Source organism: Theropithecus gelada, chromosome 7a, assembly GCF_003255815.1.
Source record: "Theropithecus gelada isolate Dixy chromosome 7a, Tgel_1.0, whole genome shotgun sequence".
Taxonomy (NCBI): domain Eukaryota; kingdom Metazoa; phylum Chordata; class Mammalia; order Primates; family Cercopithecidae; genus Theropithecus; species Theropithecus gelada.
In genome coordinates, this window is record NC_037674.1 from 55,041,377 (window position 1) to 55,069,013 (window position 27,637).

Below are 27,637 nucleotides of genomic sequence, written 5' to 3' on the forward strand. Positions count from 1 at the left end.
CAAGGGGAAAGAAGGGCTGAACGTACCATTCAGTTCCGTGCCTTATCAACGAGCAGAAAAAGCCTAGCCACCTGGTGTGGACTAATCCTGTTCAGAGCACAACTGTGTTCCGGATCTGACACGCAACAGAATAGCACACAGCACACAGAGTCAAGGCAGATGATTCAGCTTTCACTTGAGATGTCTGCTCTCCAATGACTGGCGAAGGCTGGATGCCCTGGCCCACCTCTGTTCTAGATCTCAGCTTCCCTCCTGCACTTGCCCCTTTCCAGAGCTGCACCCTCCTTCCTCTTCCTCTCCATCCACCTGCAGAGGAATGACCTGATATGGCTTGAGGTCAGAGGCGGGGGCTGAGTCAGGAAACCTAGGGCCTCCCCAGCCTCTGTCACCTACCCTTGGCATGCCGACTGGCAAATCACCACTCCTCTTGCCTGTCTGGCCCTCAGGGTCCCCATATGGAAAATGGGAGGGTAAATCCAGGTATGCCCTAGGGCAATACTAGCTCAGATATTCTAGAATTGTGGGAGACACAGAAGCTTGATCAGGAGGTCCCGGTGGCCATGTAGCTCTAGATGAAGTGTCACCGTGCTCTGAGGCCGTGAAAATGTGCAGAAGATATTCCGGGACCAATTTGTGGCTCTGAACTGGTCACATTTTTAACTTCCTCCACATCCCCATGCTTGCTGTGTATGGCTGCTCCTCTTTGGGTTGTCACGCTCTCTCCAGGAAGGAGCTCTATGGCCTGGGAAGCCACAGAATTTTCTCAGCTGCTGCTTAAAAAGTATGTTCCAAGTTGAAGCAGTTCAAGTATCTATCTTCTAGCTGGGCCAGGAGCTTCTATCCTTTGATGCTCCATGGGATACCAAGCCTCTGGGATCTTGGGTGTCTCTGTTAGAGTGTGGACACCAGCAGGCAGAAATGAGGGGCCCTTGGAATATGTGATTGAGAGCAGGGACCAAGCAAGGAGCCTTGGAGTCAATGTCAGGAAGAAAGATGATTTTGTGGTCTCCAAAATTCCATCACTTCCTGTTCACCAAGCGGAAGACTTCTGGCTGGCCAAGAATGTTCCCTCCCAGAGAGGCCAAAATCTACTGTTAGCCAAGGCGAGGCTTTTGTCTCCAGGAGAGGCGACACACAAATCCATGTTAGTCATTGTACTGTCCTATGGAAGAGCATCATCATCAGATCCTGTCTTGAGGGTTTTTTTTTGTTGTTTGTTTTTTCAAAGAGGATGGGGAGAGGGGTTAAAAGAAGAAAGGGGAAATGAAAAGTCCCAAATGAAACCCAGCTGCCTGACTCTTGCCAGGGGCTGAACCAGACTTGGACATAATGCTTTTCTGCTATGGTGAGCACATTTAAGCGAGCAATAAGAACTGGCTGCTGAGGTTACAGTTCAGGCCATCTAAGAAACGTGGCCATTTCGGAGGGTCTCCAATGTCCATGGGACGCCTGTAGAGAGATAATGAACTGCCCCTGGCAGATGCTGAGCAGGCCATGACCAGGAACTCCCAGAAGCTCCTGGGGCCAGGTGCTGTGCAGACACACAACCCTTACACGGCTGGGGGCTGCAGAAGACAGCTGGGTCCAGACTGCCATAGAGGGTGGAGACCTCATGCGGTGCCAAAGGCACTTTTGATTTTTGAACCAGGCCAGCTGACCCTAAGTCCAGAAAGACATCCTAGAACACAGGCTGAATCACATGCCCTGACCACCGAGTGTCCTTGATTTGCACTCTCTGCAGAGAACAGAAGATTTCAGGATGGCCAAGCTCATTCCCTCCCAAATCCATGAGGAAGGTGATGCTGGAGATCGAGACCAAGAAATGCAAGGAGTGTGGGTTCCAGGAAGCCTAAGTGGGGTGGGAAACTGAAGCCTGGTCTCTAGGGCCTCTGGAAAAGATGATGTCATTCCCATAGTACAGGGGAGAAGGAGAGAGAGATTTACCTGGAATGGGCCCCCAGATTGTGGCAAGGGCCCTGCCTGAACCTTGACAAGCCAAATGAGGTTGGGTGACTTGGAGGTTCCGCAGAGCCTTGCTCAACACCTGCCTCTAGGAGTTCATGACAGTATGTACCATGTTTGGCTGGATGTGCCTGCAGCTCTGAGCTCCTGTGCTCCTGAGCTCTGCTCTTTCCTGGAGCCCGCAAACAAGAGTAGCATCTTTTACGGTCCTTGACCCCAAGCCTGGCATCTCTGTGTGCCAAGAAGCAAAAGGCCCAATCCCACTGGATTGTAATGGGGTGTCCCTGCATGTTCTGTAGTCCTGCTGTCATCAGGGGCTGGAGTGACCAGAAGGTGGGGGAAGGGTAGCAGAGATGTCCCAAGACTTTCCTGAGTTTGGCTGCTAAGTAGGGAGGATTATGGACATGCCGCCTGCTTGGTGGGTGGAATCAAGACCTGCCATTGACATGAGGAGGGTAGTGAGGAGCAGGTGATAAAGAGAACAATGAGGGTGACACAGTATGCAAGTCCAGAGTGGCCCAGATGAGACAGGGCCCTTGGAGCCATTGGATCCCACACAGCCCACCCAGCGGTAGGATGACAGACACTGCTGCCAAGGGATCGTGCTTGGGGGCTTGCCCTGTCTACTGGGGGTGCTTGTCCGGCCTCCTGCACACATGCAGGCTGGGGTGGGGGCATCTACCAAGTGCACTAAGGAAGTGGTCCAAGTGCCTCATTGTGCTCTCCTATAAGGAGCACTGGTCCCTCCTGACCCCAATGCCTGCAACTTTATTCCTGAGGAAGAATCTATCTTATGGTTTTATGTTCATGTTTTATGTTTATGACTTTTCAGATTCATGTTCTGAGTGAAGAGGGATCGAGCCCACATTTAAGGTGATCAACTAGCTGACAGGCTCCAGGGAGCAGCTAATTCTCTGTGGCCAGAAGGGCAGGTGAAATCAGAATCCTGGGAAGGGCTTGCAGGATCATCTGACGGAAGGGTCCTCTGATGGAAGGCTCACCTGACCACGGTCTCAGCTGCCCTGCAGATCCCCATAAAGCCACCACTCTCGCCCCAACTCCAGAAGAAAAGTGTTGGGACCAATAATCACCAACATATTCTTTCCACTTTGAGGTTTTAATTACTCAAGTGGGAATTACAGTCCCACAGTCTCACTGCCACATCTGTGGGCCTGCTATCTGGTCCCAGGTGATATACGGGAAGTGATTCTCTGTTTTACCTGGGAGTGTTAGACCTCAGCCCAGTCCTTTGCCCACTTGTAGATGCCCAGTGGCCAGCCCACTGGTCTTCCTGCCCCATCCCCAATCCAGCCCCAGGAAGGCAGTGGTGCCAGCCTCCTGCCCGCACCTGCTTAGAGACTTTGAGCCACGTCTTTTTGAGCCGGAAGATTGCACTGCGGTTCATGGATGAGGTGATCTCCAGCACAGCATTGTAGTTGTGGAGGCAGCGGCAGATGTCAGCCACGGCCACCCACTTCTCGATGGCGCTCACCCTGGCATTGATGTCCTCATTGCGGATGATTTCTGAAGCAATCAAGTTACTGATCTTTAAGCCAATGCAATAAGACAGGGAAAAAGAGGAGTAAGTATTGCAAAGATGATAAATAATCACTATTTGCAGATATAATTGCCTGTTTGAAAATACAAGAAGGAATTGGACAACTGTGAGAACAATGAACAGAGCTTGCTAGGGTTGCTGGCTAAAGGTTCAATATAGAAAAATGAAAAGTTTATATATACATTAGCAATAATCAATTAGAAAATACAACAAAAATACAACCTTCCAAATAACAATGGGAATTTGTAAATACCTAGGAACTTAATGAGAACTATGTAGGATGGAAAAAACAGGTCACCAAAGGATATAAAAGGCTTGAATAACAGAGAAAGAGATCAAATTCCCAAATGGGAATGTAAATATGTCATTTTTCTGAAAGCTGATACATGTGTTTAATGTAATCCAATAAAACACTCAGGCCTGGTGCAGTGGCTCACACCTGTAATCCCAGCACTTTGGGAGGCCGAGGCGGGCGAATCATTTGAGGTTAGGAGATCGAGACAAGCCTCACAAACATGGTGAGACCCTGTCTCTACAAAACACACACACACACACACACACACACAAATTAGATGGGTGTGATGGTGCATGTCTATAATCCCAGCTACTCAAAAAGCTGGGGCAGGAGAATTACTCGAACCCAGGAGGTGGATGTTTTAGTGAGCTGAGATCGCGCCGCTGCACTCCAGCCTGGGTGACAGAGCGAGACTCCATCTCAAAAAGAAAAACAAAAAACAAAACAAAACAACAACCCTGCAAACAAACAAAAAACCAAATACCAATGAGAGCTTTCTCTAGAAAAGTAATTATAGACAAAGTAATTCTAAAGTTCATCTGGAAGAACAAATAGTTAGAAGGGGCCAAATTCTGAGGGAATCCCCCATCACACAACTAGAGCTTGGACAGGACACACTTTGAAGCACTGCTGGTCTCACATACACAGTAGAAGATATCTTCTAGGACTCCATCTCCAAACATGACATGCACATGAACCAATCAAGGGCAGGTTGGACCTGGAGCAGCTGGGGGCGGGGGTGGGAAGCTGGGGCTAGAACATCAGGGAATTAGAATTGCAAGAGGCTGGAACAGCAGGAAGCAGTGGGCTTTCTGGTACATTCTTTTGTCACTTCCTAAGACTTTTTTTGTTTTGTTTTGTTTTTTGAGACAGAGTCTTGTTCTGTCGCCCAGGTTGAGTGCAGTGGTGTCATCTCGGCTCACTTCAACCTCCGCTTCCTGGGTTCAAGCGACTCTCCTACCACAACCTCCCAAGTAGCTGGGATTACAGGCACACACCACCATGCCTGACTAATTTTTGTATTTTTAGTAGAGATGGGGTTTTACTATGTTGGCCAGTCTGGTTTCGAACTCCTGACCTCAAGTGATCTGCCCGCCTCGGCCTCCCAAAGTGTTGGGATTACAGGTGTGAGCCACTGCACCCGGCCTTTGTGACTGTTTAATTATTTTAAAATAAAAAATTAAAAAAAAGACTACTACTTTAAAAAAAGGCAATAAAAGGACATTTATAGATGAATTAAATATTATAGGGCTTTATTGCTAAGAAACCTCAAAAATAATTTCTAAAGGATGCTCATCAAGAAGAATGAATTGTAAAACTACTTAAGAATGGAACTACTACTTAAGAACTACTACTTATTATCAGGAAGGATAATAACGCACAGTAGTACATGTATTATATTTCTTAATTAAATTGAAGTTGTAGTTAAATGTTTTTCCATCGAGAGAACATGGAACTTAAAAACAGTTTTATATAAAAGTGATACTAATTTTTGAAATAAATAGATCAGTCAAATCTTCCAGAGAAGAAGGATAAAAGGAGTATCTGCCAGTTCATTCTATGAAGCCAGTATTACCTTGATACTGAGACCAGAAATGGATAACAAAAGAAAGGAAAGCTACACACCCTTTTGTTTAATATACCATGACCACATTGGGTTTATCCCTGGAATGCAAGGATGATTGAATATTAGAAAAAAAGTATAATTGTCATTTACTATATCAACAGATTAAGGGAGGAAAACCATATGACCATCTCCACGGATGCAGAAAGAAATATTTGATAAAATTCTGTATTTGTTCATGGTTACATCCATTAGCACCCAAGGAACAAAAGCTAATTAAAAAAAAAAAACCTGGTAAAGAAACAAACATCATTCCACATAGGGAAATATTAGAAGCATCTCCTTTAAAACCAAGAAGGTGGCCAAGTGCAGTGGCTCACACCTGTAATCCCAGCACTTTGGGAGGCTGAGGTGGGTGGATCACCTGAGGTCAGTTCAAGACCAGCCTGTGCAACATGGTGAAACCCTGTCTCTACTAAAAATACAAAGATTACCTGGGTGCAGTGGCGTGCACCTGTAATCCCAGCTACTCGGGAGGCTGAGGCATGATAATCGCTTGAACCTGGGAGGTGGAGGTTGCAGTGAGCCGAGATTATACCACTGCACTCCAGCCTGGGCAGCAGAGTGAGACTCTGTCAAAAAAAACCCCCAAAAAAACCAAACAAAAAAAAACCCCCAAAAAACCCCACAAAAAACCCAAGAAGGAGACACATGATCACCATGTCCATTCCACGCTGTCCTGGAGAGAGACGGGACTAGGGTGAGGCAGGCGAGGTATGGGGTACAAGTGCAGAAGGGTAAGTAGTGCCTTAGATTTTGCTCTCTGGGGACCTTGCTTGTCTTACCCCAGTACCCCAGCTTGGCCATGGTCCTGAAGATCCTGGCCAGTACCAGCTAAGAGGACAAAGACATTAAAGGCAAAAGGACCAGAAAACAGCAAACAGAACTGTGCCAGGGAGAGACGAGGTAAATCGCTATTGTGCCAGCACATGTCCTGTGTATCAGAACCAAATGGTGGATTTGAACAGAGATGGCCAAATGCCAGGTCGTTACAAGGGCAGCTTCTCAGGTAGACTGTGTGCGTTCAAAATTGTACTCTGCTGTGTAATGTTGGGGATGAAATTTCCCCTCCTCGAGCCTCAGTTTCTTCATCCACAAAGTGGGAATGGCAGGATTAAATGAGATGATGCTTTTGAAGCACAGCGTCTAGCATGGGCTGAACACTCAATGAATGCTCACTTCATATTCTTGTCTTTCACTTGCTTGACTCCTGGGCACACAGTGGGACAGGGGAAGGGAGGGGACGGTGATTTGCTGCCTGGTGCTGTAAGGTGTGGTCAGATCAGGCCTCTGTCAGGATGTTTCCTGAGGCTTGGTCTCTGTCCCTCTTTCTCTCCTGAGAGGCACACAAGTCTCCTTTCTGCTGCTGTGCTTACTGCAGGAGCCACTGGGTGCCCGGGCCTAGGAGGCCCCAGAGGGCTCCTGCCCTGAGCTGCAATCCCTGGGTCTTTCTTGTTTCTTCCAGGCTGCTGAGGATCCTCCCAGGATATGGTGTGCTGGGGGCTGGGGCTGGTGGGATGTGGCCCTGGCCAAGGTGGTCAGGGCAAGTGGAATCATGTGCTCCCACCACCGGCCCTCAAAGGCTCTTTCCTCGTGTTGATGATTAAACTCAGAAGAATGAGGATGCTGAGTGCAACTGTTCTCAGGGCTGTTACGAGGCTGGGAGTGACCCATCTCTGTGGTTCAGGGGCTGGAACTTGCGCAAATGTGGGGAAGTTGCTGGGAGGGATTTTTTTCTTTCTTTTTTTTTTTCTCACACAGCTGATTTGCACTGTGCAGCAATGAAAGTCATGAGCCACCATGCACCAGTTAGGAGACCTCAGCATTTGCCCCTCCAGAGCCTTGGTTTCTTTGTATCTAAAAATGTGAGGACAGCCCCCATCTTTTAGTTGATGTGAGCTTTCAATGAGATTACTATGCACAAAATGCTCAGTGCTAGGCACGAGGTAGGCACCCGGTTAGGGGGCAGTGGATATTCTTAGTAAAGAACATTGCAAATGCTCCCTGTGGACATGAATTGAGCCTCAGAAGGCTCTGGGACCTGTCTGGCCCCCAGTTCTCTGCCGCTCCCATGTTTCTCTGAGAAGGGATTCTGGGAGCTGGGGGTGTGTGATGCACCCATCTCAACTTAGTGTGCTAATCAGTCAGTCCAGACGCTTTGAGTCGCTTATGCCAGGCCAGTTTGCAGGCCCAGTGCTTGGTCCCATCTCAACAGTTCTTCCCCAGGAAAGCTGGGGCTGGGAGGTCTAGAGGAGGGGGCTGGAGGAGCTGGATATTGGATCATCTTGATCCTAACTGGGGACATTCAGGAGCCTTAGTCTGGCTCAGCACTGTGGCCTCCTAACATTAAAGAGAATTAGACATTCACTTTCAGGGTAGCCGAAACAGCCAAAACATTAGGAGATTCTGAGGGTTCTGGATAATGTATGAATTAGAGGGAAGCTGTCTGCCATTTGATGAGGTTAAAAAATAGGAAGCATAGCAAGGTCTTCATTGCTTTCCTTCTAATCCTTCATTCCTTTCTGTTCTCTTTGCCGCAGACTCCCCAAACACCCTGCTCTGAGGAGTGACCCCTCTTAGGAATCACAAGTCCTGGGTGAGGGCTCGTGGAGAGCCAATGCTGGGCTGAATGTCTTTAGATGAATGCCCAGTTAATCATCCTACGACCATTCTATGGTCAGCCCCACTTAATAGGAAAAGAGACCGAGACCGAGACCGAGGTGAGGCAACCAACCCAAGGCCACATGGCAAGGGGTGGCAGGGCTGGAGAGGACCCAGCAGTCTGGTTCCAGCCAGGTGTATAGCCCATTCTCTACCCAGCCTCTTGAGCATCTTGCCAAAGAAAAACCTCAGTGAGAGAAGCGCTCCCATCCATACTCACATCATTGAAGTGCTTGGTGGTTTTCATGATATAAGGGGTCCTTTCATTCTTTTCCAGTTTCATCCATCCTTGTCCGAAGAACTCCCTGTGGGAAGTAAGGGGAGACCCAGGTGGAGGAGGTGAGGTTTGCCTTGCTGATTTCATTGCTCCATGCTTTTTATTTTATTTTTATTTTTTGGCTTTTTGAGCCTGTCATTTTGGGGGAATGACTTTCTGCAGAACCCTGGAAGGAAGGAACCCTGGGCTGAAGTCCAGCTCTGCCTTGTCGCAGCTGTGTGGCCTCAGACAAACCCTTTATAGAGCAGGGCTTCAGTTTCCTCATCTGTAAAATGGGAATAAAGACGATCCTTTCCTCACAGGGTTACTGGGAGGCTGAAATAAGGTGTGGGAAGGCACACACCTTATTGTGAGGTACAGTGGAAATAATTTGTTATGAATCTTGTTTTCTGACAGGGAGAATTCACATTTTAGTCATTGCAGCAGCTGGTCTGTAGGATGAGGGAATAGAAGACCCTAAAAGGGGGCAGATAAAAGGCTTAAAATGCCTGCAAGCCAAGCCACAGGCTCCTGACATCATAAAGTGACAGGGAGAGGGGACCTTGGCAGAGCCCTGTGGGCAGAAGGGGCCAGGGGAGGTGATCTGTGTTTGAAAACATATCCCGCTTCTCCTCCTACAGGGACATATCAGGAATATCAGCTGCTTCTATGTCCAGGAGATGTGACAGGTTTCCAAAGTGCCGACGCTCTCTATTTACACGAGGCAGCACCCATGCTGGGGAGGGCTGCGAGAGTGCCAGGTGGAGCTGAGGCCAAAAGCCCCTCAATCATTCAAATCCGGCAAGCTCAATTTTGGGAAACCATTCTGGGACCATTGTTAGGAACTGAGACATATTTGTTACAAGGATGCTTACTGCAGCGATAAATATAAAAGTGGAGACTGAAAACACCCTCGTGGCTTAGTAACACACTGTTAGAGAATGCTGTGTACTCATTAAAAATAATGTTTACAAATGCCATTTTGGCATAGCGTCAGAGGAAGGAAGAAGGATACAAAATTATAAAAGTAGAATAACTGCAATGAACACCAGGGATGACTGAGGCCAGAGCAGGTAACAGCAGGCCTTGGGGCTTCTTCAAAGTCCACATCTGTCCCCTAAATCAGCTCCTGGAGGTCACTGGACCCACACACGCACCCACGCTCATACCTGTGTGCACAGTTTCTCACAGGTACGTGTGCACACATACATGAACACATGCTCTTTTCTAGATACTGTCTTTCTAGGAGCTCTGAGTTAGAGATGATTCCAGAAAAGTGTGTATGTGCAGCTGACAGGTAAGGAGAGAACTTGGTGGGCAGGAACAGAAACAGGCTTCTCCGTCATTCTGCGGACCCAGGCACTATTGTTTTAAGCTGTGGAGGGTCCGCACAGCTCTGGAAGTTCACTGCATATGCTTCTGGGGTGCTGTCCAAGACAGTGCCTGAGGAAGCGGGGGGAGGCAGGTGCTGCCTGCAACACTTACTCATAAGGAATCTTCTTGAAGACGAGGTGGTCTAGCAGGGTCAGCTGCTCCGCAATCTCTAGGGCCGAGTGGTTTTCAAAGGGCTCAGCCTTCACGCCTTCAGCCTGGTTTTGAGTTAGGGGAGCAAGGTTTTGAGTTAGGCCCACGACGAACACCTCCTGGATTCTCAGCTGCCTCTCTGGGGGTTTCTCCCCCTCGAATTTGGTGGGCGGGTGGATGGGGTATGATGAGGGAAGGTGGAGGGAAGGGAATGGAGGGAGATGGGCCCCGCCCTGTTGTGCTGGTGTGTGCAGCCCAGTGCTCGGACCGCCCTCACCCACCCTGCCAGGGAGCTCCCAGCACATGCATGAGACAACCGATGTTTCCAGATGTGAACTACTGGCCCAAGTTGCTAAGCTGGAAGTGGGCTGACTAGGACTGGAGCCCAGGTCATCTGACTCCAGGCTGTGCCTGGCCACTCCCTTTAGGGTCCGCCTGAGCCAACAACTGGCTCTATACAATTTCCTTTTGAAACTAGCAGGTGTGGACTCCCAGGCGTGATTAGCTCCTGGGATGGTCCTGTGCTTAGAAGACAGCTGACCCACCTTAGTCCTGGGCCTTAGTCAATGTCTCTGGTCCCCAGGGGCCACCCTTGGATACTGTCATTAAGGGTGTCCACTACTTGGGCCCTATGATCAGAGATCTTCAGGGAAACGTTAGCCAGGGGACAGTGATGCCCATGGCAGGAGATAGATGAGAGGCGGACATGGGGAGGCCAGTGTATTGGGCACAAAGGCCTCGTGGAAGGTCTGCTGGATCTGAGTGAGGGGTGCTGGAAGGCGGTGGGTAAAGGGACAACTATGTTGGTCTTGGGAGAAGCCTGTTAGGAACAAGAATCCTCTCCCATCACCACCTCAGGACCAACTGGGCCACACAGGAGGAGAGGAGAGGGGTCAACTCCTCGGGCAGCAGGTGCTCCAACAGATGACTGTCTCGTGTGCCTCATGCCTTCGCTTTCTCATGCTCACTTCACTCTGTCCAGAAATCCTAGTGGGCTGGGCTGAGCACCCACAAGCAGCCCATCTGCTGGGTCCCAAAGGAAGTGGGGCCATCCCTCCTAAACTAAGTGTCTCCCTTCCTCCCATTTCCTCCTCAGATGAGCACTGAGGTCTGCACCAAGGCCTCGCCACATGCTGAGACAGAAAGGCAGGAAACACAGGCCCTGACCTCAGGGAGCTCCAGCCTAAGTGGTTCCAAGTCATGTGAACGGAGTGAGGACCGTGGAGGAAAACAGCCTCTGTGTGTGCCGTGTGGGTGCTGTGTGTGTGGTGTGTATGGGGTGTTTGTGGTGTGGGTATGTGTATGTGTATGTGTGTGTGTGTGTGGTGTGCCTGTGGGTGATGTGTGTATGTGGTGTGTGGTGTGGTGTGTATGTGGTATGTGTGTGTGTGATGTGTGTGTGGTGTGGTATCTGTGGTGTGTATGTGGTGTGTGTGTGGTGTGTGCGTGTGTGGTATCTGTGGTGTGTATGTGTGTGTGTTGTGCGCCTGTGTTGATGTGTGTCTAAGTGGTGTGTGTGGTATAATGCGATGTGCATATGGTGTGTGTGTGTGTATGTGTATGCATATGTGTGGTGTGGTATGTGTGTATGTGGTATGTGAGTGTTGTGTGCGTGGAGTGTGTGGTGTGGCGTGTGGTGTGGTGTGTGTGTGGTGTGTGTGTGTGTGGTGTGTGCCTGTGAGTGATGTATGTGGTATACGTGGTGTGTGTGTGCATGGTATCTGTGGTGTGTGTGGTATCTGTGGTATGTGTGTGTATGTGGTTGTGTGTGGTGTGCACCTGTGTGGGTGATGTGTGTGTGTGTATGTGTGGTATGTGGTGTGGTATCTGTGGTGTGTATGTGGTGTGGTGTATGTGTGGTGTGTGGGGTATGTGTGTATGTATGTGGTGTGTGAGCACTGTGTTCGTGAAGTGTGTGTAGTATGTGTGTGTGTGTGGTGTGATGTGTGTTGTGTGTGTAGTGTGTTGTGTGTGTGGTGTGGTATGTGTGTTTGCTGGGTGTGTGTGGTGTGTGTAGTGTGTGTGGTGTGTGTAGTGTGTGTGGTGTGTGTTTGGTGTGTGTAGTGTATGTGTGGTGTGTGTGGTATGTGTGTTTGCTGGGTGTGTGTGGTGTGTGTAGTGTATGTGTGGTGTGTGTTTGGTGTGTGTGGTGTGTGCTTGTGTGTGGGGTGTGTGTGTGTGGTGGCTGTCGGTGAGTTTTTCCTGGCAGAGCTGCTCTGGGCAGGGAGGGGTGTGTACAGAAACCAAGGTGCAGGAGTATGGATGTTGGAGGACATGAAGCCTTTGCGGATGTGGAGAGGAGAGTGGCAGGGCCACTGGGATGCCAGGTTGTAGTGAGAGGACCCAGGCAGGGGATCCCCTGTGTGCTCACAGGGAGGGGACCTTCAGCTTCTGAAGCAGCTGAGTGAATACAGGTGGGCAGCCCAGCCACCTTCCCATCTGAGGGTACCTTCCCATCTGGTGCCCTGGGGTCGGGCTGAACTGACAGGGCCAAGGGTAAGCTCAAGGAGCTGGGTGGCTTATGGCCCAGAGGCCCAGGCACTGTGGGGCCCAGAGGCCTGCACCAGAACCAGTGGCCAGAAGACGCGTTCTGGCCAAGGTGGGGTAGTTGGCTCCTTTCCCTGGGGTGGCCTGGGAAAGAGGGTGACCCTGGAAGCAGAGGTCAAAACTGACAACTTCCTCCACCTTTTATAGGCTTTTGAAAATCCTCGCTGTCTCTAGTGAGGCCGCGGGGTCCTCTCAACCCAGATCTGCCCCACACGCGCTCTGGGGACAAGAGCGGGCAGCTCAGCGGCTGTTTGTTCTGGAAGAACCTCAGGCTGTTCACGAAGGAACAAGGGGCCCTCATGCTCTTGAGGGGTAAACATTCCAGGTGGGCCTCTTCTGGGAAACAGGAGCAGAGTGCAGTCAGCTTCCCTTCAGCTGCCAAGAGGAGCACTTCTGTCCTGGGGTTTACCCAGCATTCTGGCCCCAAAGGGTCAGTCTGGAGGAAGTAGGGTCTGGGCACCGTCAACCTCCCTGCCTAAGGAGCACGTGTGGGTTCCTGGGGGCCCAGCCCTGCAGCGCTGCTCTGGGGGCAGAGTGTGGGCAGAGTGCTTACAGCTTCATAGGTGCCCTCACCACTTCCGGGAACCAGGAGGGCAACATGGGAGGAGTGGGGGCAGCAGGGGCCCAGAGCCTAGAGTCCCAGGTCCTCATGCTGGCTACTTCCAACAGACTGAAGGTCACTCAGCCAGCAAGGGGCTGAGCCAGCATGGCGCAATCTCTGCCTCTGGTGGGGGTGGTGTGGTCAGAGTGAGTCTGTCTTGAGCATCCCTGGCTGCTGCGATGCAGGGGCCAAGAGCTCTGGGGTGGCTTATGATGGTATTCTGTGGTGCATAGCACTGACTTGGAAAAAAGTGGGCTGTAGCAGGACACTGGAAGTGCACAAGACCATCATTCCCTTACTCCTTGTGGAATGCCACGATGAGCTTGGCTTTGTTTGTGGTAAGCACAGCTCTCTCTCTGGGGTCCCATCATTTCTGGGCAGGTTGTGAGCTGCTGCCCGACTTCTGAGGATGAGGCAGTGTGGTAGATGGAATGAGGGAGAGTTGTCACTCTGGAGTCAGCCAGACCTGGGGTGAAGACCAGCTCTTACACTGCCACTAGGGCCTCCCCTTGAGCCTTCAGAGGGAGCATGACCCTTCCAACACCTTTTTTTTTTAGATGGGGGTCTCACTCTGTCACCCAGGCTGGAGTGCAGTGGCTCGATCTCAGTTCACTGCAACCTCTGCCTTCTACGCTCAAGCAGTCTTCCCACTTCAACCTCCCAAGTAGCTGGGATCACAGGTATGCGCCACCATGCCTGGGTAATTTTTTGTATTTTTGGTAGAGATGGGGTTTCACCATGTTGCCCAGGCTGATCTTGAACTCCTGACCTTAAGTGATCTGCCCACCTCGGCCTCCCAAAGTGCTAGGATTACAGGTATGAGCCACCGCGCCTGGCCTCCCTCTCACATCTTAATTTCAGACTCCAGAACTACGAGAGAATAATTTTTTTTTTTTTTTTTTTAAATGAGACAGAGTCTCCCTCTGTTCCCTAGGCTGGAGTGTGCAGTGGGTGATCTCGGCTCACTGCAACCTCCACCTCCTGGGTTTAAGCGATTCTCCCGCCTCAGTCTCCTGAGTAGCTGGGGTTACAGGCACCTGCCACCACACCTGGCTAATTTTTGTATTTTTAGTATTAATGGGGTTTCACCATGTTGGCCAGGCTGGTCTCCACCTCCTGACCTCAGGTGATCTGCCCACCTTGGCCTCCCAAAGTGCCAGGATTACAGGTGTGAGCCACCGTGCTCAGCCCATTCCTGTTTTTTTAAGCCACCCAGTTTGTGGTATTTTTTCACAACAGCCACAGAAAATGAATACGGGTGATGCCTGTACTGGGTCAGGGGTCCTGGGTAGGAGGACGGGGAGGAAAGCCTTGGAAAGCAAGAGGGTGGGCCCGGCTCACCATCTGCGTGATTTCCTCCAGCGTGATCTGGTTGTCACCTGGGTCCTCCTGGGTCAGAGTCCTAGGCAGGAACGAGAAGGCATAGTGAGCCCCACTTCACTCCTCTGCAGCCCCTCCCCAGCTCGGGCAGCCCCACATGGCCTCTGCTCTTACGCCCCTCTGTCCTCGTCATCCCCATTGCCAGGAGCACCCTTTCCTCTTTGTCCTTCACTCTCCTCTTCCTGATGGTTCTCACCCTCCTGGCTGTGGGAGGTCCCCTTCTGGGGCCCTCTCAGCCCCAGGTCTTCCTGCATCTGATTGGGTGGGAATGGCCTTTCTGCCACCTCAGGTAGGGAGCCCTTGAGGGAGGGACTGTGTCTGATTCAGCCCCATAGCTCTGGTGCCAGCATAGGACTGGACATTCAGCAGGCGCTCCTGCGAGCACATGGATGACGGGATGCATGAGAGGAAGGAAGCATAGGGAGCAGGGAGGCAGTATGGCAGCCACAGGCCCAGAGGAAGGACTGCAAGGATGGAGTTGGGATTGCAGAGGAGAGTGATACCCATGGTGGGGAATGAGGGTGGAGCCTCAAAGTCAGGCCAAAGTGCCTCACGCTCACGGTGATGGGCTCAGAGTCACAGCTGGTGAGTGCCAACAGAGGCTGCGGACACTGGAGAACCAGGTCTGGGCTGCATGGGGACAGTCAGGTCTGCAGGCCTGCCGGAGCTGCAGGGAGTGGCTCTCTGGATCAGCCTGGCAGAAGGCATTGTCGTGTATATCTTACAGCTGAGGAAATGGCCCCTCAGGGAACTGCCTCACCTGGGGTCCCGCAGCTGGAGCACGGTGGGCCCATGCTCCCAACCAGGGCAGCCAACTCCAGAGCTTGCTCTTTCATCGCACCCAGGGAACAGGCTCCCCTCCGAGGGTGGCTTTGATCAATATGCTCGGTGGGGGGCTCCACACACTCCTAAGGCCTCCTGGGAGGATGTGAGCGGTGGTTGTGTGCATGCACGCGCGTGCGTGTGTGTGTGTGTGTGTATGTGTGCACACACTCTGGCCTCTGTACTGAAGATGGGGAGGTCTGAAAGAGACTTTAGGACTGTGAGCCTGAGGGAAGAATGGGCCCCAGCATGGGGCCTCAACGGCCTGGCTGGGGAGGAAGACTGGGCACTCTGGTCACAGGCAGGACTTGGTGGAAAGTCTGGGGAAGCTGGGGCCAGGCAACAGGTGAGGAGGAAAGGCCAGGGCCCAAGCCCTCACACCTGGGCTGGGCTGGGAGCAGACAGGCTGAGTCGGTAGGTGCCCGCCACCCACTGAACAGCTTGTAGAAGTGACACCTGTGATCTCACCCCAGCCTTGAAGTGGGTGTTATTCACCCATTTTATGGATGAGGCTCAGAGAGGGGCCTTGCCCAGTTCACATAAGTCACTGGCTGAGCCAGCTCAGACATGGGGTTGCCTGACCCTGACCTCCGCCAGGAAAGGACAAGCACGGGTTTGAGGATAAACAACTTAACTGAATTCAATTCAACAGGCACTCCCTGAGCACCTACAAATCAGGCCTTGCCAGCACTGTTTAATAAATCTCTGCAGTGATGGCAGTGATCTACACCCTGTACTGTCCAATGTAGGGGCTGCTAGCCACATGTCAGGGGTGAAACTGAGGCTGCTGGGCTCATGTCACTGAGGAGCTGAACTTTAAATTTTATTTAACTTTCATTAAGATTTAAATAGCCAAAGCTGGGCACGGTGGCTCATGCCTGTAATCCCAGCACTTTGGGAGGCCGAGGCGGACGGATTGCCTGAGGTCGGGAGATCGAGACCAGCCTGGCCAACATGGTAAAACCCTGTCTCTACTAAAAATAATAATAATAAAATTAGCTGGGCGTGATGACAGGTGCCTATAATCCCAGCTACTGGGGAGGCTGAGGCAGGAGAATTGCTTGAACCTGGGAGGTGGAGGTTGCAGTGAGCCAAGATTGCGCCACTGCATTCCAGCCTGGGTGACAAGAGCGCAAAAAAAAAAAAAAAAAAAAAAAAAGAGTTAAATAGCCTTGTGTAGCTAGCGCCTACCATATTGGATGGCACAGGCTAGACAGGGGGTAGCAGCTGTGGACACACATGCAGAAGTGTGCTGGGTTCTTGCTTCGAAGACATCAAGGTCTGGCACAGGGTGGGGAGAGAGGAAGGAAGGACAAATGGACTACCCAGGCTCGAGCCTGTCCCCAAGAGCTCACCTCTACCCCAGCACTCCTACTTGGGGCTATCCTTGACAAGGGCGCTCTTCACCTCCCTGGCCTCTGACCAGCCCACATAGAGGCAGAAGGCAGGGCTCCTGTCCCAGCAGGCAGTCCTGAGCCAGGAACCAGGTACTGCCTTTACCTGATGATGTTGGCTGCAGCCTTCCGCTCCTGGGTCAGGAGCTCCGGGTCGTGCATGACTTCTTCCAGGAAGCCGATCACCTTGCATTTGAGCTCATCATTGGTTTCAAAGTCCTGCCGGGAAGGCGTGATGGGTGGCTCTGGTTACTGTTTTTGAGCTGCCCTGAAGTGGTTTGGGCCCAGGCCAGAGGAGGGAGCTCCAGTTTCTATTCTGCCCAGGGCAGGCTGACCTGCCTCATTTCCTTTCTGCTGGCTTCCTGGCAGGGCATGAGAGGCTCTCCAGGCCTAGAGAATCTTAGATAAAAGCACTGGGGCCAGACCAAAGCCCATCCTTCAGCTGGCTGCACCCCTGGGCCAGGGAGGCACAAACCTACCTGTACCCCTGCTACAGGCAGGGTGGATAGACAGAGGCCCATTGTCCCTTCCTTGTCCTTGGTTCCCTCCTAGGGAATCTGAGCAGTCCTCTGGGAACATCAGGGTGGCACACTTGATCTCCCTCCCTCCTGCTGCCCCACTGCCAGCCATCAGCTCATTCTGCCCGCAGTTGCTTTTGGAAGGCAGCTGGTTCCTGGGGCCATTGCCTGGTGGTCCCCAGCAGCCTGCCCAGGGAGGGCTCCCACCCACCTGAGAGTGCTTGGACACCCAGTGGCGGAGCACGTTCAAGACACGATTGGTGGCTGCTCTGCGGATCACAAACTCCTTGTCTCCATTCCTCTGGTCTGGGGGAAACCCTGGCAGCATGCGTGGCAGAGGGGAGAGAGGACAGGTGAGGACAAGAAACAGAGCTTGACACTAGCCTGGATTTGCCTCTGGGATCTGGCTGAGCTGGGCTGAGAGGGTCATGGGCAGAGGGATAATAACGTATTTAACAACTAGTGTCTGACCAATAGCACAGATGTCATGGCTTCTCAGTGGACGTGGTCCATGCATGCCCAGCCTCTTCTAGACCTCTCCATCTTTCAAGAGCTGCTGGAAGGTTCAGGCAGCCTCCCAAGACAGAGCCATGCAGGCCCTCCCCAGGGACCAGAGCTCACGGGGGCCCCTATTCCAGTCTCTGCTGCAGGACCAAGGCTGCAGAAGTGGGAGGTGGGAGCATGGGGGAACAGAGGTTCCCATGGGCAATGGGCTTTATGTTGAGTAGAAGTTGGCCAAGTAGCAAAGGGCGACGGGTGGGAAGGAAGGGGCCTCCAGGCAGGAGGGTCAGCACTAGCAAATGCCTGCAGGGTGGAAGTTCGGGGGTGGGATGGATGGCATTCAGTTGGGCGCTGGAAGAGGAGGGTGCAGGGCAGCCTGTGCCCTAGATGTGCAGTGGCCCTGGCTCTAGGTGTGGGGTTCAGGCCCTGGGTGTGTGCAGAGCCCCAACCAGTGCAGAGAGGTGGGGATTGTGACCCCACACCTCCATAAGTGGAAGGTGGTGCCCAAGTCAAAATAATGATTCAGGAAGCTTCGTGTCCAGTGAGTGAGTGAAATCAACTGAAGCAATTTAACAGGACCCACTTGTGCCTTCAGCAGCACACCTTAAACACCCACAGTAGAACAAGTCCCCAGGACCATGCCGGTTATCACCTGCCACTGGGGTTGACCGTGGGGAGGACCCTGTGAGCGGAGACCACCCCACATACCTGCACTGGCTAAGGACATCCTCCGGTACTTCTCCTTGTTTGGGGTGCCCTCGTTGGCCCCCGCGGTTGCTATGGCAAAGGCGGAGGCAGCCGACAAGGCACTGCGGTTATTGTCCAGTTCGCGACAGGAGGTCATGACGACTCCGTTGTTATAGGAAAAGAGCGGGAACTCTGCAGAGAGGAGGGAACCAACCCTCAGCTGTCCCCAGTCCCAACTCCTCAGGCTGTTAGAAAACCAGGGGTCCCGAGGCTAGACCAGCGTCAAGAGCCAGCAGGCTGTGTCTTCAGGGTACGAGGGCATGTCGGGTGGTGCTGGTTTGTGTGTGTGGGTCTCTCTGTGTTAGAATCTCTGGGGAGAGTCACACCACAACACCCTTAGGGCTGCCCCAGGATGGGGAGCACCCTCCTGCTTCTGAAGAAGGTCTCCAGTCACCCCTTCCATCTTTCTGCAGCTCTCAACCCCTTCACTTCTCAGGTCCAGCTGGGCACGGGCCTGCCTGAGGGCAGCGTCATGAGTTTTCTTACTCTCTCAGTCTACTTGGGATTAACACATAACCTGTTCAATGTCTGACATCCATAACAATTCATACTGATGGGCTCGTGGGCACAGTGGGATGGAGAGAGGATGGCTCCTGGAGTCCAGTCACCTAAGTTGAAATTCTCCCTTATTCCCTACTAGCTGTGTGACCTTGGGTAAGTTATTTAACCTCTCTGGGTTTCAGCAATCTCCTTTGAATAACAGGGATAAAGCTTCAAAAGGTGGATATAAAGATTAAAGGCGATAACATAGATGAAAGTACTTTGTATTAGGTGAAAAGCTATATAAATGCTATGGAATATCATTGCTATTAGTAATAACAATAATAATTTTTAGTAGTAATGACAGGAGAAGCCTACTCCTGAAACCTTTGGTTTCATCTTGTCTCTGGAAAGCAATCCAGACTAAGACAAAATAGCAGTATTTATGCTGTGAGGCACAGATGATTTATTTTAAGGACTCACAGCTTATTTCTGAAATTTGGCTCTCCTAAGCTCTGTTCTGTGTGTCTGAGCAGCTGTGGCAGGGCTGCAGTGCGTTTGGGCAGTTTCTCTCTCAAGTTCGATGACCCTGTTACCTATTGGGTTTCTTTTGAAGGCCTGGATAGTGGGGAGTTCAGGCTGCAGGCTGCCCTTTGCATGTGAGAGCAGGGGCATTGGAGAAAGCTGTGTGAGGAGGGGCTGCCTGGGAGGTGGGTCCCCTGGGAGCTCTCTCTCACCATTGGGTATCTCACAGCCCCCTTGTGTAGGGGAAAGGGCTTTATGAAAACCAGAGACCAAGACTGCTTCTCAAGGACCCTTCAGGATCAGGAGTCTGAGACTGCAGGTGAGCAATGTCACCGCCTCTTGGAGTCTTTCCCCTTATTTGAAAAACCTGGCCTTTCTGCAAGGTTGTCAAGATGATGAAAGGGGCCTGCGCAGAGCCTGACACGCAGTTCAGGAAGCACCTTCTGAATCAGGATCTTCCATGCATGAGCCCTAGATGCTGAGCTTCCCTGCCCACCTGTGCTGGGTGGGCTCAAGGCAGTCTTGTTTGAAGTTGGGAGAGTGACTTGGTTGAGTTGAAGAGCAGGATCTACCCAGCCAATGTTCCAGTGCCCACAGCCCCTTCCCCCGGGGCGGGGCGGGTGGGTCATGAAACATCAGAAAAGTGACTGCTCTTAGGAGCCACTCATAAAGCATAAGGGATGACACCCACTTGCCTGGACTCAACTTGACCTGCTGCCCTCTCCCAAACTGGAAATCTATTTGTGGTTTTGAATTGGTGCATTGTACCTGAAGAATTTTTGCTTTTGACTGATTTGGGTGTTGTTGGAGATTTAGTTGGTGATGTTTCAGTATCACCATCATCACTCTGGTTTTGATCAGTATCTGACTCCTCTCTCACGGAGACTTCTGAGCCTGGGAGAAAAGAAATAAATAATTTTACTTTTCTCAATTTTAATTTTAAAATTTAAATATCTGTTTTTAAAATTATGTCTATAATTTACTGAGGCAAAACAGAGTAAGCTTGCGATACAGCTGCTGAAGAAAGTTTAATAGCTTTGTTTCCCACAGATCTTATCAGAACCTTTCTCTTGCTAATGAGCACTGTCAATCTCCACGATGGCTTTTGCTCTACCAGGGCTTCTCCAACCTTACCAGACACACCGGGGGATCTTGTCAGAATGCAAATTCTGACAAGATCAGGGGTCTCAGGTGGGGCCTGAGGGGGCTGCATTTCTAACAAGTTCCAGGTGATGGCCTCTTTTTTTTTTGGTGAAGCTTCTTAGTTAAGGTCACCAACTGCTCCAGTTTTCCTCTGCTTTTTACCTATTGCCCCATGCCCCTGGTCACTCTTAAAAAATGTCCTGTCTCGGACAATTAATTATAGAGGCTTCCTAATCTTGGGACACTCATGGTCCACACACCCTGGGGAAGCTGATGAATTATATTAAAAGCGTAGGTCTGGCACAGTGACGTCTTGGTCAGAAACTCTTAACTGCTCTGGGCCTCAGTTTTCCCACATAGAGAGTGGATGTAGTTGCATCTGACCTTGAGAACCCCAAAAAAGCCACAGGTCTTCTCTTTAGACAATAACGTCCACATGCACACACACATGCACACACATATTTATACATACACAAATACACATATACACATATACACATACACACACACACACAGTTTGGCACACAATTAGGTTCATGGGCTCCTGGATCACCAATCAAGAAGCCTGGTAAAAGATAATTTCTCAGGACTGCCTTGCGTTACATTTCAGAATGTGAAATTATAAAATTTCTGGTAGGCCATTTCCTTGGTTATTGACTTTCAGTTGCACGCATCACCCATTAACTGCATGTGCCACAGTGAATGTTACTTGGTAAGGAGCATGGTGGAGGATTTATCTCACCCCAGCTGTGCCCTCTGCTAGGGGTGCCCTCTGCCTTCCCTCTTGACAGCTGAGAGGAGAGAAATCCTTCCCTCTTCAAAGGCCTTCTCCTCAAAGCCTGGGGCATCTGACCAGCCCTGGTTTGCACGTGGGTGTGTGCACATGCTCTCATGTGCTAACCAAGACAACGCTGGTGGCACCCAAGATGTAGCCTGATCAGATCTAAAACAGAATCAGGCCTGACACTTTTAGAACGGTCAGGAAAAACCGTGAGAGTAGGGAGGCTCCAGCCTGTCCTGGAATTATCTCCAGCCTGTCCTGGAATTATCTCCAGCCTCTGTCTCACACCCAGCATTTCAGGTCTGCCTGGCATTCAGCTGTCCCCGAAACACACAAGGCCTTTCTTTTCTTGCTCCTCAGTCATTCCCATCCTGTTCCCATGGTCTAGAATGTTCTTTCCTCTTGGTAAAAATCAAGATCGAACAGTTCTTCCAGGAAGCCTTCTATGACACCCCCAGTGGTGTTCCCACCCCAACCTCTGTGTCCCTCGAGCATCCCCCTATCACACGCCATTCATATCAGGTGTCCACACTTCAGTGTCTGGTCTGAGTCCTCAGCCAGACTGAATCCCAGGGGGCAGGAGCTGCTGACGACATCTTCTCTCCCGGGCCCTGAATGGTCCTGGCCCAGGCCCCGTCCTCTGCAGACATGGACAAACACAGGGATGCCACAGGATGCTGTGGTCAGGGCAGAGGGATGCCTAAATTGCTCATGATGGGAACTGACACTCATCTAAAGTGTGGTGATGCCCTGGGAATTTCTGCCTGCCTCCCGCCGCAGCCTAGGCTCCCACATACGGCTACCTCTCTGCACCGCCCAGACTCTGTGCTGCCTCCACAGTCTGCCTGGTGGGACCCCCAGCCTCTCCCTTCCTTCCCCATGGGAGCAGGAAGAGCAGCCCCGAGGCCTTGCTGGGCCAGGCTGAGCCTCAGTGGGGCTGGGAGGCTGGGGGGCAGCTCCGACGGCATGGCCACTCACTCTGCTTGCTGAGCACCGAAGGGTCTTCGGGCTTCTCAGGGGTCGTATCGCCCTCATCTGGAATCTTGTTGGTGAAGCTGCTGGACACGTAGAGCTTGCTGGTGTCCAGTGTGGCCTTGCTGAAGGGTGACATGGCCGAGTACATGCTGGTGTAGCCATTGGAGTTGCAGCTGAGGGCGGCCAGGTCCAGGGCCTTGCCGCCGGTGATAATGGGGATGTTCAGGGAGAGCTTCCGCCGGCGGCTTGGCGAAGATGTCTTGGTGATGGACAGAGGTGGTGGCGAGGAGAACTTGCGGGTGGCACGTGGGGACTTGGGGGGGTCACCGTACAGAAGCTTGTTGTTCTGGCCACTGGCAAACAGAAGCTCCAGCGACCTGTTGGGAGGGCGGAGGTGGGAGTGAAAATGACAGCGTAGACCTGCCTGCCCTCCTAGGCCTGGGGGCCGTCTCCAGCGGGGTTCAGAGTGGCAGCAATGGCTCCATCATTCTCATGATCCCTGAAACCCAAGCCTGAGCTGATCTTCTGAGCAGGGACAATGTGATTAAATGGCCTGGGGCCAAGGGTCCTGCTTTGGATGGTTTGGTCAGAGGATATGGGGCTTCTATGCTCCGCCCCCCACCCCCTCAGGGCAGCAGCTGCAGCATCTGACCTGAAGTGCTAAGGGTCCCCTGACCTGCAGGCTGTGTCAAACCCCCCTCCGTCCCACACAGGGCCTGCTCCCGCCTACACGCTCTGGCCTCATCTTTAGAGAGGTCCTCAGGCGTGGTTTGTGGAATGAGGAAGCTGAGGCTCAGAGACAGGAAATGACTCATCTGATGCCTCCTACTCTAAACTCAGGGTCCTTTCCAGCTGCCATGAGGCTTGAGTGGCCCTATATGCAAACTTAGGGGGATGGGAAGCTGAAAGTGTCTCCTGCTATCTTCATGACAGGGTCCCACCTCAGGCCAGGCTGGAAACAGGTTACACATCCAGAACAACCATAGCTTGTTTCATCAAGGCTGTCTGCTCCACGTCGCACACAGGACAGGATTTCTCTCTTAACCCTCACTGTTGCCTCAGAACGTAGGCACTTTTAGTCTACAGGATAAGTGTAGGAATGTCATAGGCAGGAAACTGAGGCTCAGAGAGGTTAAGGGACTCAGCCAAGGCCACAGGGCTGAGAGCAGTCTCTGAACCAGCCTCTCTGTTCTGCAGGGCACTGCTGCTGGGCCCCTGGGAATGATCTCAGTGACTTTTAGGGGGTAAATCCATCCTGCATAGGATGTTTTCTTCTGCTTTCTCAGAGCCCTGGGAAGCGGATCATTGAGGTTTCAGAAGTTCAGGGCAGAGAGGCAAGATGTGCCCTGCCCCAGTGAGTCCTGAGGTGGGGGCAGGAGGAGGGAACAGAAGAGGGAATGGGTGTATTCTGGGTCGTTGCATTGCTCTGGAAGCAGAGGTGTGGGTTGGGGGACGAATGGTGAGGTTCCTGGGGAGCCCTGGGGAGCCAGTGTGATTCAGGAGCTCTGCTCCAGGCAGCCCTAGAGCTGAGGCTCTGGCCTCATGTCTTGCCTAGGGTGTTTTGGGCTGGGGCACTCAGAGAACCTCTGAGCCTCTGAGGGCTGGGATGGGCTGTCCACAGCTGGGATCTGGGTAAGTGGCCTCTCGGAAAAGATAACCACCTACCATTCCTGGACGGGCTCCTCCTGGAGCAGTGAGGCCCATCAGGGGCCTGAACCAATCCCTGAACTTGACCTACTACTCGGCAGCCTTGACCAAGTCCTTCATTGCTCCATGTCTCTTGGGAAGCCAGGGCTAAGGTGGCCTGCATTCCTTATGTTGACTCACCCCAATTAGGCCAAAAAGGGCTCCATCGTTTCTCAGAGTAGGAGGTGGTCCAAGCAGAGCAGGGGTAAGATTCCTTTCTCTCTTCCTTTCTTCCTTCCTGCCTCTCTCCCTTTATTTTTCTTTCTCCCTCTCCCTCTCTCCTTCTGTCCTCCCTCCCCTCATTTCCTTTCTCTTTTTTCACCAAAGGAAGCACTGTCCTTTGATGAGGGTGGGACCCTGTGCTTCCAGGAGTGGGGCTAGGAGGTGAGAGCACCCTCCACACCCCAGGATCCCTGCAGGTGGAGATGGAAGAAGCTGAGACCGAGCAGTAGCACCAGACAGGTGAGCTATCCCTACCTCTCTGCAGAAGGAAGCTTGGTTCCAGGGGAGAGGGGGCAGCGGTGGTGAGCGTCACACAGCTCCCCAGCACGTGTTACTGCTGCTCCCCCAGGGACCTTCCGGGTCACCCCCCCGACCCCGTGCATGCTCAGTTTTCCTCCAAGACTTGGAAGCTCTGTGGGCATAGGAGGATAGGGCACCTCAGCCACCTGGCAGGGATGGCACTGATGGGCTTCTTGTAGATGGTAATGAGCTTGTCCAGGACCACGACGGCGGTGGTGAAGACCCGGTAGGAGTGCAGGAAGGTGTTGAGGAAGTCGATGCTCAGGAAGCGCAGGTCTGTCAGCCTCTCCAGCAGCCGCTCCACGCTGGCGTAGCGGATCTGAAGCACTTTGCAGGAGTTCATGGTTTTGCTGAAGCGAATGTCAACATCATCACAATATAAGGAGGCGTCAGACCTGAGAGGGGAGGAAGGATGCAGGTGACGTGGGTCTAAAGGCATCTGAATGGTACCCACCAGGCCTACTCATCACTGCTTCCCCCACACACTGACAGCCCAGGATGGTCTTATTAAGAGAACAAGCTTGGGAAGGATGACATTGAAGGAGGGTACAACTTCGTTTTCCCAATATCCTAAAAACCCTCCATTATAAAACCCCTAGAAGTACAGGAGAAATATTACAAACTTAAAAACGTGTTGTTGAGTTCACAAGATACAAGGAACTCTGTTCACACAAACGTGTACATGGATGGGGTGCAGTGGCTCACGCCTGTAATCCCAGCACTTTGGGAGGCTGAGGTGGGAGGATCACTTGAGGTCAGGAGTTCGAGACCAGTCTGGTCAACATGGCAAAACCCTGTCTGGTAAAAATACAAAAGTTAGCTGGGTGTGGTGGCGCATGCCTGTAATACCAGTTACTCAGGAGGCTGAGGCACAAGAATCGCTTGAACCCGGGAGATGGAGGTTGCAGTGAGCTGAGACTGTGACACTGCCCTCCAGCCTGGGTGACACAGCAAGACTCTGCCTCAAAAAAAAATGTGTGCATGAATGTTCTTAGCAGCATTATTTGTAATAGCCCCAAAGTGGGAGCCACCCAGGTGTCCATCAGCTGATATGTGGAAAAACAAAATGTGGTCTATTCGATCTGGATCTGCTAGCAGCTGCCAAGATGTGAGGACAAAGGGGCTGAGATGGGTGTGAACTTGCAGGGGTCTTGTTTCAGCTGCTTGTGAACTTAAGTTGAGGTCAGCAGCCTTTACAGGCCATAGTGGGAACCAGTGGCCCTGAAGGTTGCTATACCACACAGCGCCCTCTGGTGGTTAAACCACTGGAATCGTGTTTTATTGGTCATCCAACGGGAGCTATCAGGACTCTTCAGCAACTGTGGGTTTTCATTTTTTTGGACATTGTGAGTCTTTGTCATCATGTTTTACTTTTTGTTTTGACTACCAAGAATCTTAGAATCAAATGTAGTGCTCATTTCTTTTTATTTACTTCTTTATTTTTTGTTTGTCCTTATTACATACTGATGGCTGTATCTAGTTTTTTTTTTTTTTTTTTTTTTTTTAAATGAGGCAAGGTCTCATTTGCCCAGGCTGGAGTGCAGTGCGGTGGTGCAATCATGGCTCACTGCAGCCTTGCCCTCCTGGGCTCAAGCGATCCTCCTGCCTTACCCTTCCCAGTAGCTGGGATTACAGGTGCATGCCACTATGCCTGGCTAATTTTTGTATTTTTTGGTAGAGACATGGTTTCACCATGTTGCCCAGGCTGGTCTTGAATTCCTGGGCTCAAGTGATCCTCCCATCTTGGCCTCCCAAAGTGTTGAGATGTCAGGTGTGAGCCACTGTGCCCAGACTATCTAGTTTTTTCTTTTCTTTTTTTTTGGAAATGGAGCCTTGCCCTGTCACCCAGGCTGGAGTGCCTCTGCCTCCACGATTCAAGTGATTCTCCTGCCTCAGTCTCCCAAGTAGCTGGGATTACAGGCACGCACCACCATGCCTGGCTAATTTTTGTATTCTTCGTAGAGACGGGGTTTCACCATCTTGGCCAGGCTGGTCTCAAACTCTTGACCTCTTGATCCACCTGCCTCGGCCTCCTAAAGTGCCGGGATTACAGGCGTGAGCCACTGCACCTGGCTCACCTGTTCTTTCGAGGGTATCTTCTACCTAGGAGTGTAGATAGTGCTCAGAGGAAGCAAGCAAATGGACATAGCCTCCCTTTCACACTGTCTTTCTTAAATGCTTTTCTTTGGAAGCATTCTTGGGATTTGAAATAAACAAACAACTTTTATTGAGCACCTTCAATGAGCAGGGTGGGGGGATTTCTTTTTAGGATGAGAACAATATGGGAAAAGCACAGGGCCTGAAAGAATACTGCAGTTCAAAAAGAGACCATTCCAAAGAAACCGAGGAAATGCTGCCTTCTAAGTTAGCTTTGCTGCAAGACACAAAACGTTTTAGAAAACTCCTGATTTGGTTTCCACCAAGATTCAGGAAAATATACACTGCATCTATGGGACCTCGAGAAGCAACCATGAAGAGGGAGTAATCCGATGTCAGAAGGATTTCCTGGATGTGAAAAACAAGAGTGCTGAATTGAAGGCTGGGATGAATTCAGGAAATGGCAGATCGGACAATCAGAAAATCAGAGTGGTCTATTAAACACATTTGTGGAAGTGCCCTAGAAATCAGAGAAGGACAAAGAGGTTGAAATGAGAGAAAATGGAAGCAACACAGAGTGGACAGAGAGAGGACCTCTCACTACTGTGAGACAAAGTAGCAAACGAGAGAAGCCACGCCTGCTCATTTCTGCTCGACGGCATAACTCCACAAGGCCCCCGACTCTGTGATGATGTGCAGCTCTCTGGAAAGATGCTTTGAGGACAAAGCAGACCAGAGCATATGGCCTCCCAGGTCTCTTGCCTGAGTCTCTATTCTCCCTACAAGATAAATGACCCTCGTCTTTGCCTTTCCCAAACATAAGATGACGTCTGATGGGGTTAGTGAGGACGCCTCTGTCATCTCTAACCAGGTGTATTCTCATGCCCAAACCTTTATGTGATTCTGCTTCAATGTCTCTTCTCAGCAAGTCTGATGTGATTCTGCAGGTGCTGAACCCCCCACCTGCATTTAAGCTGGCTGAAACACTGTGCTGGGATTTGATAGGACCTCCCTGAAGGGCGGCTCCCGGGCTGCCGG

At 51.4% G+C, this 27,637-nt stretch overlaps 1 protein-coding gene across 3 annotated transcripts in view; it reads right to left on the reverse strand.

Annotated features, from left to right (window-relative positions):
* Positions 1 to 27,637, reverse strand: part of RASGRF1 (Ras protein specific guanine nucleotide releasing factor 1) — a 131,053-nt gene that overhangs the window by 21,936 nt on the left and 81,480 nt on the right. The window contains exons 14-23 of one of the 3 annotated variants that reach the window (XM_025390837.1): positions 24,649 to 24,897; positions 22,298 to 22,671; positions 20,164 to 20,289; positions 18,352 to 18,522; positions 17,354 to 17,460; positions 16,731 to 16,843; positions 14,370 to 14,430; positions 9,842 to 9,945; positions 8,321 to 8,405; positions 3,311 to 3,508 (exon numbers count right to left, since the gene is read on the reverse strand). In XM_025390837.1, coding sequence (XP_025246622.1) covers positions 3,311 to 3,508; positions 8,321 to 8,405; positions 9,842 to 9,945; positions 14,370 to 14,430; positions 16,731 to 16,843; positions 17,354 to 17,460; positions 18,352 to 18,522; positions 20,164 to 20,289; positions 22,298 to 22,671; positions 24,649 to 24,897 — 1,588 coding nt within the window. Of the gene's footprint in view, positions 1 to 3,310; positions 3,509 to 8,320; positions 8,406 to 9,841; positions 9,946 to 14,369; positions 14,431 to 16,730; positions 16,844 to 17,353; positions 17,461 to 18,351; positions 18,523 to 20,163; positions 20,290 to 22,297; positions 22,672 to 23,213; positions 24,141 to 24,639; positions 24,898 to 27,637 lie in introns of those variants that run through there. The other 2 variants (XM_025390839.1, XM_025390838.1) reach the window with 2 other exon arrangements.